General features: G+C 50.2%; 1 protein-coding gene across 2 annotated transcripts in view; it reads right to left on the reverse strand.

The window, feature by feature from the left end:
• Positions 1-14,707, reverse strand: part of PRKCE (protein kinase C epsilon) — a 548,372-nt gene that overhangs the window by 17,115 nt on the left and 516,550 nt on the right. The window contains exons 14-15 of one of the 2 annotated variants that reach the window (XM_033175815.1): positions 9,336-9,482; positions 3,774-3,803 (exon numbers count right to left, since the gene is read on the reverse strand). In XM_033175815.1, coding sequence (XP_033031706.1) covers positions 3,789-3,803; positions 9,336-9,482 — 162 coding nt within the window. In that variant the 3' untranslated portion in view covers positions 3,774-3,788. The remainder of the gene's footprint in view (positions 1-3,773; positions 3,804-9,335; positions 9,483-14,707) is intronic. The other variant, XM_033175814.1, reaches the window with a different exon arrangement.

The raw sequence follows: 14,707 nt of genomic DNA on the forward strand, positions 1-14,707 counted from the left end.
GAAGGAGTGCGGCTAAAGTCCTAGGTCAGGGTCTGGTTTATTTTCTAAGTCATCTCAGTTGATAAGCCCTACTCTGGAGGGCTTATCTTTCCATCTCCTTACTTAAGGCAAATATATTTCATATTTCCCTGGCCTAGCCATTCGCCACCCTCTTCCACACCTAGCTAGGCTCTCACACCTGAAATACTCCATTGACATCTAAGCTCTGTGCTCCAAGAAAGCTGCTGTTGAGGTGGAGTAGGTCCAGAAAGGAGTAGCCAGAGGAACATGGAGGGCAGGGGGCTGCCACTATGTGGCCAGGCCTTCTCACATTGAGGAGACTGAGGTTGATGTGGAAACTTAACGAACCTTCACAAACCTGCTGTGTATTAGTCAAATCCCAGAATTCCAGAATAACAATGGGATGTTAAGTTTCGGCCAAACCTAATTCTGTTACCATCCCTCTCCCCAGCACAAACAATGGCAAGTAAAGAGGGCACTGATCCTCCAAGTGCAAAACTGGATTCCCCAGAGTGTCTTTTTTCCATGACATATATGCCTCCAGAGATCAAAGGTCCTCCACTTGATGCAGGCAGAACCACTCCCGCCCCCGCCAACCCCGTCAGCTTGCAAAGTGCCCCTTGGTGCCTGTACTCTTCCGGGAACAGATGCTGGCTGGAGGGCTGAGCCCCTCTGTGAGGAAGGGTTGAGGCTCTGTCTGCCTTCACTTCAATACACACAAACCAGGCTCTGACCCCTGTCCCTCCTGGCAGCCAGACCATCCTTTAGTCCTCTCCCCAGAGATGGGCAGGAGGGCATTACTTATCCAGCAATGCAGCCCCACTCGGGGAGGATCTTCTGCAAGACCCAAGACCGGAAGTGGGCTGACATAGGCTCTCAGGACCCACAGAAACCCTGGCTCCCAGCCTGTTTGGGGAGGCCCCCTTCTCCCTGTCCTCTAACCCTGAAAGGCAAAGCTCCAAATCCCTCTCCCAAATGAGCATCCTGTTAGGGTCAGGTGCCGGATTTTACCCTAGTGCCTATTATCCCTTAAGTATTTTGCATTACCATGTATTCTGCCATCGAGGCTTTTCAAGGTGGCAATGTTAGGGTGGTGGCAGAAGATTCTTTCCTTGTCTTTGTCAAGCTTCTCCCTCTAGGGCTTCAGGGCTTCACAGAGGGCACAAAGGACATGTTCAACAAATCCTTGTTGAATGTAACTGATCTGAATCCTGCCTTCCCCTTTCTCCTTTTACGCCTTTTCCTAGGTAGTTCTTTCTTCCTGACCCCTCGCAGCTTTCTGTCAAGTTCCAGCTCCTCTAGGAAACATTCCCTGATTCCTCCTGCTGTCCTCTGGCTTGATCAGGCATGGCCTAGGAAGCCCTCCCCTGCTCCCCAGTGAGTTGCCTGTGTGTTACTTCAAGTGCTGGTGGGGCAGGGAGGAGATTAAGTTCAAGAAACGCTAGTTTGATGAACCCAGGAAGGCATATACCAAAGTAACAGCCATTAAGACATAAAGAAAAGCCTAGGAGCTTATGAAAGTGCCCAGCCAAGGCCAGGCCTCAAACTCTTCCCTGGGGTGGCGGTAGGGGATGAAAATGATGTGTTCGTTGGCCCTCCCAACCCCAGGCCACAGGAACGTTCCTGCAATCAGAATTCTCAAAAGGCAAAATCATTGTTCCTGCAATCAGAATTCTCAAATGGCAAAATTCCTGCAATCAGAATTCTAAAATGGCGAAATCACTTGTGTGGAGTCAAAGATGCTCCACTGAGGCTGTTTAGCTTAGAAATATTTGGGAGCTTGCTGTGCTGGAACAGGGTCTCACTGGTGACCGCTATCACTTCAAGGCTGGGGTGCTGAGAGCCGCACAGCTGTGCCCAGCAAAAACACTACTGAGAATGAAGGCAGGGAACGTCAAGGCTGGTAAGCATGGTCACAGAGTAAAAGCAGGGGACTGGCAGGGTGTAGGGGGTGCTGAAAATGTGGGGGAACTTGGAGTGCCATCCCAAGTGCCAAGAGGCAAAAAGGGCTGGGAATGCTGGCACCTGGGGTGAGTTAGTACCTCCCTCGCACAGTACCTCCCTCCTCTTGGCACTAAGCTCGTACCAGTGGCTGTGCTGGAATGATGCCACCACGGGTGCCTCAGCATTCTGAACTGTGCTCCTTCCCTGTCTTCAGATGCTTTCTGCCCTGTAATGGCTGGTGCCTTGCTGGATGGTACCATCCCCTCATCTGAACTCCTGGCTCCTCAGCCCCTTTGGGACAGGAGTGTTATGCAGTCCAGCCTCCCTTGGCCTCAGTCTCCTGTTGTCCTCCTCACCATCAGCATCAACACCATCCAAGTGTTCACCTGTATCGGGCACTGTGCTACTCATTTCATGTAATTAGGTTTGTTGACTCTTCACAGCAACCCTGGGTGGTAGATATTTATAACCCCCATGCTATGATCAGCAGACTGAGGCTCAGACAGAAGTGGTGACTTTCCCAATATCCCATAGCCCAAATTAGAACCTGGTTGCATCTGATTCCAAAACCCAGCCTCCAAACATCACACCAACCTCCTGCAATTCTTAACTCTTGATTCTTGGAGTTTGGGGATGAGAAGAAGAGGGCCTTTAAAAGGCCAGGGTAGGGGTGGTGAATGGAGAGAGAGGAATTAAAATTCATTGGGAATCTACAGTGCACAAAGTAGCTTAGACTTATTATCTATTCCTGTTTATAATTCTTTTCAAGACAGAATCTCACTTTGTCACCCAGGCTGGAGTGCAGTGGCATGAACATGGCTCACTATAGCCTCAACCTCCTGGGTTCAAACAATCCTCCCACCCCAGCCTCCCAAGTAGCTGGGACTACAAGTGCATGCCACCACGCCTGGCTACTTTCTGCATTTTTGTAGAGACAGGGTTTTGCCATGTTGTCCAGGCTGGTCTCGAACTCCTGAGTGCAAGTGATCTGCCTGCCTTGGCCTCCCAAAGTGCTGGAATTATAGGTAGGAACCACAGTACCCAGCTATTCCTGTTTATAATTCCATGAGGGAAGAATTCTCATAGTAACCCAATTTTACAGATAAGGAGGCTCAAGGAAGCCAGAGGTCCAGGGGTGAGGTGAATTCTGAGTGTCACATGGCTTTCCTGTGATAGCAATTTTATTCCAACCCAAGTCTCTCAGAAGTCAAAGCCAGTATCCTGTCCACTGTACCATGCCACCTGCTGGGCCAACCACCAAAAACAGGTTTCTGGACTTTTCCCATGCCCTCCAGCCCTGGATCAGAGCCCTGGTTCTTGGAGGGATCTTGTAGCCTCTTGGATGGTACGGGCTCTAGGATGGTAAGGGCTCTTGTAGCCTCTTGGATGGTAAGCCGCTTGGATGTGGTGGACACGGTCCAGGGGGATGTCCTCAGGAGGGGCTGCAGAACGCAGCCTTGCTCCTGCCCCAGCTCTGCCAGGACAGGGGATGAGGATGGTGTCATAACTGGCCTCCATCATCACAACCCACGCTATCTGGTGGTCCCTAGGCAGGTGGGCTGGCTTTAGGGGAAGGGGCTGCCTGTTCAACAGGGCTCCTCCTCAGGTCACTAAGTTGGTGAAGTGTGCGGGTCTCGAGCCCACTTCCCAGATTTTCTCTCAGCACAGCCCAGTCATGCAGGAGCATGCAGGAGAGGCCTCCCTCGGGGGTCCCGCCATGCAGCGCGGATGGCTGGATGGAAACGGATCATGAAGTTGAGAGGGGCCTCTATGTCACCGGGCCTGAGGGCTCACCTACCTGGAGAGACTCCCCACTCTGGAGGCCTTACCTTAAAGAGGGACATTCACACTGAAGCAAACTTGAAAAGAGAGAACATGTACACAAAGAGAAGTTTACTTGGCCAGCATTTCCCTCATTGCCTCTGGCTTTCACTGAGGACAACTAGGTTTCTGGGGGAGGCAAATCTCTCCCTCCTAAGCTGGCTTCCCCCCATTCCAGTGCTGAAGCCCTGGGAGCCAGAGTCTCAGGGCTGAACGCTTTTGAGGGGAAGGAATGCGTACATAGCAGAGAAGCCAGGAGTGAGCAGAACGTCCCCAGGATCTGCAAGGTCAGATGGTGCCCTTCAACCACACCAAACACATCGCTCTGCCCCTACAGTCCCCAAAGAAGGCAAGCCCACCAATAACACAAAAGCGAAATGTGCAACTTTCATTGGCAATTAGACCATGCCATTATCTTGGGATGAAATCCCCAATGGGATAGAACAATGAATTCTAGGGTTGGAGATTTTCTCCAGCATCAAAGGCTTTGACTCCAGCCTTGCTGGCTTTCCTGTCTCCCCGACTCTTCAGTGCTGGGGTATTTGCCACCAAACAGCCCCCCACTGTGTGTCCTTGCTCTGCAGCAAGCCACCCCGGAAAATTGATTTGAGTACGTGATGGTGCAAAGTCTTTGGTTTGGTGTTGATGGCACATCGCTTGCACAAACTCAGTTCATTACGTGGGTGGACAGAGGGTGAACAACAGGAATACAAAAGGGAAAGTGGAGGAGGGAGAATACGTAAGAGAGCTGAGAGAACGAAAGACAGGAAAGTCTCCACGCTGAAGCAGAGGCCACTGAAAACTGCACTGGGTGGGGGTTAGTACAAAGGGATGTTGGCCTGTAATCAGGAAACCCAGTTGGACTAGTGACAGCTGGTGAGTCAGGGCAGGGGTTAGACAAGGGAGGCTTAGGAGCCAGGGGAGCAGAAATCTCAGCTTAGCAGACATCTCAAGAAGGCAAAAGCCTGGGGGGAATAGAAGCCAATTGAGGTATGTGATGGAACCTGACCAGAGGCCAAATTCCAGCTATGAATCTGGACAATCTCCTTGGTGATGGCTTCAGAGGGGTGAGGCTTCCTGTGCAGGAATGGAAGTCAGGCCTGAAAGCTGTTGTGCTGTTGCATCCTCGGCCTCTGTGGTGGTGACCCAGGGGCCCTCAGCCTCTAGCGAGCCAGCCTGGGCAGAGTACAGCCTTGTTGTGCCTGGCAGGTTCTTCCACGAAGGGGCTCTGTCCTTGTAGTGAGAGTGGAGAGGGTCAGGAGCTCTGGAAAAATATGCCACTGCATCCTGGCTCTTTGTAAGTGACATGACCTCTCCCAGCCTCACCTCCAGCACCAACCACCTGACAAAACCAGATCCTCCCTGTATCAGACAGGCAGGGCACCCCCCAGGTCACCCAGATTCAGTATGGCCAGCTGAGGAGTGGATTAATTCAGGTTTCTGGAGACTGGTAGCATTCTGGTATGATGCCAAAAGGGCGTGGCTTGGAAGCAACTGGAGGTAACCCAAGACAGAGGAAGCCTGGAGCTCCCTCAGGGGCTCCAGGCACTTGAATGAATCCCCCTGGACGTATTCAGTTTTGCCAGATTAGGGCACTGGTGCAGCTGCTTTCCTTGCTTGCTTAAACACATGCCCAATGTCTCCTTGAGGCCACCACCAAATTGCAAGACTGACGGTGTTTGCTGACGGACTTGATCCTTTCCCTTCTCACAGTGTCTTGCCTTTGACTTGGAGTCTGTCAAAGAGCCAGGACCAACAACTGCACACTGTCCCTGGCTGCTTGTGATCCGGTGACTTGGAGGCTTTTTCCCAATGTTGGGATCTAAACCAGTTTTCCCTCTTCCCTGTCAAAGCCCTTTCTTTCCCAGTTCCTCTAGGAAGGCATCTCACATGTCCTCAAGTTATTTGATGCCTTAAGTCCAAGGAAATCCTGTCTTGTGATGGCAATCTGCCCCCTGAATAGAAGGACAACCTCTGTGGGGTGCACCTCAGCTTCCCCGTGTCTCTCAGTGGCCTCTGTGGGGTGCACCTCAGCTTCCCCGTGTCTCTCAGTGGCCTCTGTGGGGTGCACCTCAGCTTCCCCGTGTCTCTCAGTGGCCTCTGTGGGCGGCCATCTGTTTTGCCTATGGTAAGGTTGACTCTGCTCATGCAGCACACACCTGACCTCACTGCTGGTACCTGAGCTAGGCAGGCACCCACATCCCCGGGGTCAGCCCCGAACTGGTTACAGGGGTGCGATGGTGCATGAAAACCTCAAGTGAGTTTTCCCGTTAGTCTTTTGAGGCTTTCTGAGATGAGAAACGCAGTATGTGCATCACTGCCATGGGCTTTACTCCTTGGGCTTTCATCTTATTTAAAATGTATTTCTGCTCTTTCTACACAAGCCCACAGATGAGTCGGGCTGGTGCCATTGACATTTTTCAGAAAAGAGCTTTCGACTTAGGTAGGGACAGATTTGGGTCACTTTTCCAACCTGCTAACTAGATGTGGACTGCTCTTTTTTATTTTTTTCCTCAATTTTGGTATTTCTCCTGAGAGAAATCTCTAGCGCCAAGGTAAATGTCAGACATTTAAATAACTTGAAGAAGTCTTTAAAGACCTGCAGCTGAGAACTCTCTAAGGATCAACATTACTCAGCTCCAAGTGTGGCCAGAAACACCTCTTAAACAACGTCAACTTTCCGTTTCAGCCTTCCTTTTTCCAGATGTTCTAATTCTCTCCTCCCAACTGAATTCAAACTTACCTAATCAATACCCTCTCCCCTGACCCCGCCCCTCTCCACAGCACTGAGCATTGAGGTGAACTCTGAAGGTCTGGGGAGGCAGGGAGAGTGGGAACACGCACAGGAGATCCCTTCAAGACAATGAAGAAGTCAGTCTTTAGGAAGACTGAGGCAGTTTTGAAATTGGTGGGAGCTCCTGGACAGCCCCATCCTTTCTCTTTGCCAGCCTCTCATGGGGTGATAAGGACCCTGAAGGCTTCCTTGACCCTCCAGGCGAAAGAAAACAAACAGGGTCTTTCTTGCTCTTTACTCCCAGCAGGGAACTCTCAAGAGGCCCAAGGACAGAAAGCACAGGTCCCTTGTGCTCTAGACGTCCAGGCAGAGGTGGACTCCTGCCTGACCCCTGACCCAGGGATGTATTTCCTCCTGCTGGCTCCCAGGCCCCCTCATACCCCTGCCCACAGGAGCACCTTCACTTCTGGCCAGGGAGAGCTTTAAGGGGCTCCCTGCCTGTCTGAGGCAAGGCAACGCCTGCATGTTAGTGGAGCAAGTCATGTGCCTGCCTCCCTCCTGGTTTGTCCTTCCCTCTCTTCCTCTCTCCTCTCTATCTGGGTTTTTCCCCATCCCTCAGACCTGCACCTGTTCACCTCACCCCTGTTCTTCATACCCTCCTGCCACATGCTGCTCAAAGACGGAGGCCTCTCAGAAGGCCTGCACTGTCATTGGCTCAAAGTCTCAAACTGAAAGTTGCGAGCCCCAGTGAGGAATTCCTGTGCCTGCCAGGGCTTTGGAAAGGGCTTTGGCAGTGTTCTGGAATCTGCTATACCTCAGGGAGAGATGATTCTTCATGAATCCACACTCTAAAACTTTCTTTGTGTCTTTTATGATTAAGGTTCTTCCCTACTTCCTTCCCACCCCGTGGCCTCTCAACAAAAACCCCCTGGCTTCCTCTGCCACACCCCAGACCCTCTATCCTCACACCCCTTGCTGTCGATTCCCCCTGGGGCTCCACTGGTCCTCCCCACTCTTCCCCAAGCAGGAAGGGGCTGCTCCTGCATCTCTGCCAGTACAGCTGGAGCCTGGTGCTCCGTAAGCCTGGTTTAATGTGGTTTTGCTGAGACCTGGAGACTCAAGTTTAAGCCATCTTATAGCCCTGCACTGATAATCCCCTCAGCTTCAGTCTCATCCTGTGTTTCTGTTAGTTGGGCCTGGATTCTTAGCTCTACTTCTCATTCTTCTTTGGGTTGATTAACTTAGATTAATGAGAAATTAAAATTCACCCTACCATCTGAGACTTTAATTTCTCCTCCTCCTTTTTGAGGCCTCTGGGGTCCTACTTCCCCTATTTTGCCAGGGGCACAGTTAATCCTGTCCTTAAAGGTGACTTGCAGAGGTCCTCAGCCCCCAGCCATCGGGCAGGCTGTGGCATGTGCAGGGAGCCCTGTGGCAGCAGGGGACAGTTGGCCCAGGGAGTTTAGACTCTAAGCCCTCCTGGCTTGGAATAGTGGGCCTGGAGCTGTGGTGGAGATGCGCTGAAGAGGAAGTGATATTTACAAAGAAAGAAGGTGATCCTAAATCTGGGCTGTTCCAAGCTTGTGCTATCCAGCGAAAACATGAAAACCAAAGGAGGAAGCAAATGAGGAGCGGTGACGGGACCAAGCATCCGGGGACGTTCAACCCCATGTGCTCGAGTCTGGCTGAGGCCTGGACCACACCCGTCCACTGGGTGGACGCTATCCCCCACCCCCACTCCCACCGTGGAACATTTCTAAGAATCACAACATTGTCAGTAACGGCTCCCCAGAAAATCTCCTTGAATAGAATGGAATTCCTCTCTGATGGTTCACAAGGCACAGGAAGGTCTTTTCTGTACTTGGAGAAGGGGAGCAGAGGCTCATCTGACAGTATGCCAGGTGATCGAGGGCTGACTGCCTGATGGCAAGTGTTCTCTGCCTGGGACCCCAGTTCCACAGCCCCACAGCACTGGGGCCCCTGCCTAGTAAACTCTTACACTGCACATCCCCTTCACCTCCCAGCAAGCCTGCCAGCCGGCTACCTCAATTTTCAGTCTGAATGACTGATTGCTTCAATGGGCTACAACACAACAGAATTAAGACACATACACTATATAAGTTTAAGGACTGCAACATGACCCTCGTCCCATTCCAGCAGAAGACCACTGCCAGGACATGGTCTTTATTCTGTGAATCAAGCCCAGACTGAAAGCTCTGAGCTTCAACTGCCCTGTGTTACATGCCCCCTCCAACTGGCATCACAGCAGGCCTGAGGATCTGGAAGGTAGAAGGGAAAGTGCGGCTGAGAAGGGAGGGGGTACCTCACAGAAATGCCTTTGACACAGTGGGCCTCCCAGAAGCTCCCCGCAGGACCATCCTTCCCACTGCCAGTCAGTGAATCCCAGCTTCGCGCTCTGTGCTAGTTCCACAGAATGACCACGGCTAATATTTAATTAATATTTGCCTTTAAACTGACCCATTTAGAAAACAAACCCAGTTCTTCATAAAGAAACCTTATGTCTCTGCCATACGTGGAAAACTAGTATCATTAGTCATTTTCAATCTAAATAAATAAATTGAATATTAACACAGAAGGTGTTCTGTGGCCCACGTAAATCATCATCTTGGGTGCTGCTGCAGTAGGTTACATGTTTTCAACAGCACACACGTGAGGCCTAAAGACACTGTCTTAGGGAAAGCCTCAGCCACCTCCGGCCTTTGTCATTTTTGCTGTAATACACATCCCCTGACCACTCTTCCTGGGTGCGCGCAGCCTGCCCTGCAAGTACCTGGGCCCGACCCACGGTGCCGAGCATGCACGGGGAACAACTTACAATGCGTGGTTTGAAGGGTGGCTTGATCTTCTTCTGCTCCAGGAGCACCCAGTCAATCTCTTTGAAGAATGGGTGCTGCTTGATGGCGTCCTCGCCGTTCTGCGATGCCACGCAGCCCAGGCGCTTGTGGGGATTCTTTGTCATGAACTGTGGGGATGAGGACAGAGTCGGAATTAGTGACAGAGGCCTGGCCAGCACAGGCTATGAGGGACAGATGGAGGTCAGCCAAGGCAGCATCTTCAGCATCACCTCCCGAGTCTGTTCTTTGCAATTTCAGGGGCCACATCTGTTGGGGATTTTTTTTAACTCTTACATAGAGTTGACTATGTCCCAGTCACCATTCTAGACCTAGTACATGTATCAACTCATTTCACCCTACGAGGTACTATCATTGTCTCTATATTATAAATGAGGCACTAGAAGCACACAGAGGTCAGCTAATTTGGCCAGAGTCACCCAGCTAGCAAGGGGCCAAGCTGGGATTAGGAACTCTGGCTCTTACTCTCTGATCCCCCTCAGATTCTCAGGTCTTCTCATCAGGGAGACTGCAGTCTAATAAACTCATTTACACGGAGAGGTCAACAGTCCTTTTTGAGGTAAGGAATAAGGACCAGGTAAATGATCAAAGGTATTAATACCTCCTCCTGCTCCTTTCCTATTCCTGGACCCAGCCCCTCTCCACTGTTTTTATGTTTGAATTTGCAATCTCTACACAAAATGCTCATGAAGGTCAAAAGATAAAAAACAAGAAAAAGGCTTATTCCTTTTCGATGCTTGTAGGTAAAAATCACATAGATGTGTTTTATATTTTCTGGGTGGTGTCTTGTGTGCCTCACACACCCAGGTGAACTTGTTATTCCTATTAAATGAGTCAGTCCTGAGAGTAAACATTAATTTAATTGAGCACACGTATACCAATACAATCTTGGGGAAAAAAAGTGCCAGTAGGTGGAAATATTTCTGATAGCTCCCCGAAATAACAGCATGTGTGTGTATGTATGTGTATGTGTGTTAGAGACAAAATGTCACATTTCGTAGTGTGAAGGCTGAATATCTAAACAGAGGAACTTGAGAGAATAAACTATAATCCAAAAGAATACATCTTTGGTAGAATTTCAGGCTTAATCAGCAAGGGAGAGAGCCTCTAACTATTTCTTGCCTGGTGCCCTCGGAACCAAAGCACCTGGCCTCGAGTTCAATGCGACTGGAGGGGATAGCCCCAGATAAAGAGTGAAAGGGGTGGAGAGTAGGCGTGAGTCAGGAATGGTACCAGTGTGCCTCATCTTTCTCATCTACAAGTCAGCAAGTTAACCCCTACTTTAACTCCTTGGATGGTTCCCACCATGACGTCCATACTCCTTAGTTTGGCACACAGGAGCTCCTCAGCCTGAACCCTGTCTATCTACCTTGCTGTTCTTTTGCATTCTTTCTTCCTTCTGGTTGAAAGTCCCTTTCCAGTCCCTAGGCCTTCTCTAGGAACTACTCAAAATGCTACCTCGTCTGTGAAGCCTCCCTAGATTCCCTCCTCTATTGATACCGTAGACCCCATGCTTCTGGTTTATTTAAATTATAATTTGTCTAAACATCTCTTCCCTTTGGTGAGTTCTATGATTTAGGAATCTGTCTTATCTGCCCCAAACCTGGCTCAGTGCCTGGTTCCCATTGTACACTCAGTAAATCGTGATGATGGAGTGAGGGGCTAAAGGTTGGGTCTCAGGGCACAGTGCTGAGGGAGGGAGACTGCGGCACAGCCACTTACTGTTGCACAGGTTGTGCACTGCATACTTCTATGATACAAATGGCCTTCTCTAAAGTTCTGCATCACCTTCACATAGGCAGTAGCCCTCGGAGACACAGTAGAGTCATGGAAATCCTGGTCTGGCCCTGCAGTCAAGTGACAGTGTGAGGAAATGAAGTGTTTTGAGGCCAAGAGTGTAGTAGACTCCTCACTTCCTCAGCTCCTCCCGTCCTCCCTTTTCTGGGAGGGGAAGTATCAGGGTCAGGGATAAACATAGAGGTTTGGGCATCTTAGGAAGCTGCCCCTGAGCCAGACGCTCTTCTCAGGGGGAAAATATGCTCTTCTCATGAACGTCTCACCCTTACGAACTGGTTAACTGGTTAGGCATGACTTCTAACTTCTGGATCTCTGTAGGTCAAGGTTTTTCAGCCTTCGTGCTATTAACATTTTTGACTGGATACTTCTTTGCAGGGTGGGTGGGGGGAGCTGTCCTGTGCATTGCAGGCAGTTTAGCAGCCTCCATGGCCTCTACCTACTACATGCCAGCAGCACCAAAAATATCTCCAGACATTACTGAATGTCTAAGGGAACAGGACAAAATTGCCCCTAGTTAAAGGCCACTGCTCTAAGGTCTCCAAAATAAAAGGGCTCCGCTGGTATGCTGGCAGGGGACTCACAGGGAGGTGTGATGGGCTGGTGTTGGGGCCTGGGATGGTGGCCAGCTCTGCTGGGCATAGTGTTCTGGTGGCCTCGGGTGCAGCTGAGGTTTTCCCTTAGCTACTCAGCTGACCTGGAAAGAGATAGGGCTCCAGGAATCAGGAGGCAAAAGCTGCCATGTCCACCCCAAGTTAATCACCCAAGGGAGTCCTCTGCAGTGATTCGGAGTTGCAGCTCCAAAGTATAAGTAGAGGCAGAACCGGTGAAGATATGCTTGTTGCAAGATCTCATTGAGTGGAAAAAGCAAGATACACCATTGACAGGAAAATGAGATATGTGTACAGCATTCCTACAATTGTATAATACAGAAAAAAGAAATGTTATATTTGTATTTGCTTGTATATATCTAAAGAAATTTCAGAAGGATATGTAAAAGCCTCAAAACGTGAGTAGAGTGTGTGTGGGAAATGGGCAGATGGAAGCAAGGATGAGACAGACACCTTTCACTGTATCCCATTTTATGCTTTGTGTGTGTATTTTTTTAAATAGCATGTGATCAAACAAGCAAGCAAATAATGAAATCTTTAAGGCCTAAATATATAAACTGAACAAAACAGAATTTGAGAAGTTGGACAATCGAGTCCCCCTAAGCAATGCTCCTTCCCACTGGGTGACGTGCCCTTCCTAAAGTGCTTTCCTGTAGGAAAGTCAGAATGGAAGAGGCTGGGAGCCACTTTTGGATACTGAGAGTCTCGCTGAATGCCTGGCCTAGCAGGTGCCCTGTACTCATCGATGAAAATCCCTTCTCTCCTTCCTTTGGACACACGAGTCTCCATTCTGCACCAAGTGCTGTGGTGAGTGATGAGACATGGTTCCTGCCCTCACAGGGCATGAAGAGTAAGGGAGGCTGAGAAGAAACATGTCATTGCTAGAGAATCAATTAGCGAAGACTGTGATGAATGCCCCGAGAGAAGCACAGCAGGCTCTGACAGTGTGATGGGCAAGGAACTTGGCAAAGCATTCTCTGAGAAGCAACACCTAGGCTGAGACCTGAATGTACCTAGGCAAAAAGGGCACAGGGGGAGAGTGGTCAGGGAGAAGGAACACTAAAGATACTTGCATTCTATAGGCGCTGGACATAGTCCAGCAGAGCCCAGCAGATGACGGAGAGTGGCTGAGGGGGAGGCGGGGCCTGATGCAGGACCCTGGAGGCTGTGTGGAAGATAAAGATCTTTAATCACAATGTGATGAGTTTTAAGTAGGGGATGAGGCATGAAATGGCTAGATTTGCATTCTTAAGAGATCACTCTACAGACTTGAGAAGGAGGCAAGAGGGGCCACCCACCCGCCAGTTAGGAGGTCCTGCAGTTCACCAAGGGAGAGGCGGTGGTGGCTCCGATGGGGGTAGTGGGGAGGAGGATGGGGAAAGGTAACTTAGATGGAAAAGGTTAGCAGGGGGAATGGACTTGATGTCTGGCTAGCTGTGATGGGGAGAGAGGGATAGCATCCCATTTCTGGTCTGCTTAGACAGGAAGACAGGGTGCCATTTACTGAGCCACGGAATTTGAGAGTGAGCAGATTTGAGGGGGACCATCCAGAGCTGTTTGGGTGTATACTGAATGTGAGGGACCCCTGGCCAGCCGAGGGGAGGAAGTGAGTAGGGAACTGGAAACACAGGCCTGGAGGCTGGAAGATGGGTCTGGCTGGGGATACCCCTTCCTGAGTGCAGGGTGGGAGGTGGGAGAGTGCAGTGCAGGGGAAAGCACAGGGTACCCAGGGGACCCGGGGCCCAGGCCTGAGGAACAAGAGAGGCGGTGATCAGAATCCATCCATGAAGGAGCCAAACAGGGGCTGGTGAGTGACACCAGCAAGGAGCTGGGAAGAGCAGGGGTCCCTCAAAGACTGTCACCCAAGAGGCACCTAGGTCGAAGTTTTCCTTGGCTCTCAGTTGAACTAGTTATAATCATTTCATTGAACTAGTTACAATCATTTAACGTTTCGAGATTTTACATAAAAATCTGGATTTTGTGTTTCTCTTGGAAAGCCAGATCTGGTGAGGTGAAGTCCTCATTGCTGCTAGGGGATCATCAGGGTTCTCCATTTACCCTGCCCCACCCAGTCCTGTTCACCTTCCAGGGCTCCTGCTGGGCTCCTGCAGGCATTTAACTTTGCAATCTGTGATAAAATGGAAAGAACAGAGAGCTAAGAGCTGTTTCTGTTTTTCACCAGTTACATAGCTCCTACAATGTGCCTGGCACTGTTCTCAGTCCTTGGGATGCGTCTGAGAAATAGGCTGGAAAACGTTCCTGCCCTCATGAAGCTCAATCTTGTGGAAGAAAACAGACAATAAACATAATACATAATATATATAGTGGGTTAGAAAGTGAAACTGCTATTAGGGATCAACTGAGCAGGATAAAGGTGGATAGGGAAGGGGACAAGTTTTAGTTTTTTGTAAAAAAAAAAAAAAAAAAAAGCCTCACTGAGAACATGCTACTGAGTCAACCTCTGAAAACGTCGGCACTCAGAGGGCAGCAGGAGAAGGGGTAGCAAAGGAGATGGAGAGGCAGCTGCCCAACACCAGAGGAGACCCAGTCCCAGAGGGCAAGGACAAGGAGGGCTTTAACACGGAAGGGCTTGGCTGAGCCAGTGAATGTGGCTGGGAGGCTCCAAGGCAGGGATCCTGAAAGCTTCAAAGAGCCACAGGGGGCCGAGGAGAAATGGGGGTATGAGGACATCAAGGCAGAAGAGTGCAACGGAAGTCATTTCCACGAGTAGCAAGAACCAAGCTCGGAGTGAGAGGCCCAGCCCAGAACACACATTGAATCTGGAAAGTTGGACAAACTAGTCCCCCTAAATAAGACTACTACCCCTGAGGCCTTCTCACTGGCTTGGGGCAAGGGCGGAGGACTTTGGAGGCTGGCAGGAGAGGCACCCTCCAAACCATGCTCTCCCTAGCAGCCAGATCTACCTTCTA

This window comes from Trachypithecus francoisi, unplaced genomic scaffold, assembly GCF_009764315.1.
Source record: "Trachypithecus francoisi isolate TF-2019V2 unplaced genomic scaffold, Tfra_2.0 Lachesis_group17, whole genome shotgun sequence".
In the NCBI taxonomy this organism is placed as follows: Eukaryota; Metazoa; Chordata; class Mammalia; order Primates; family Cercopithecidae; genus Trachypithecus; species Trachypithecus francoisi.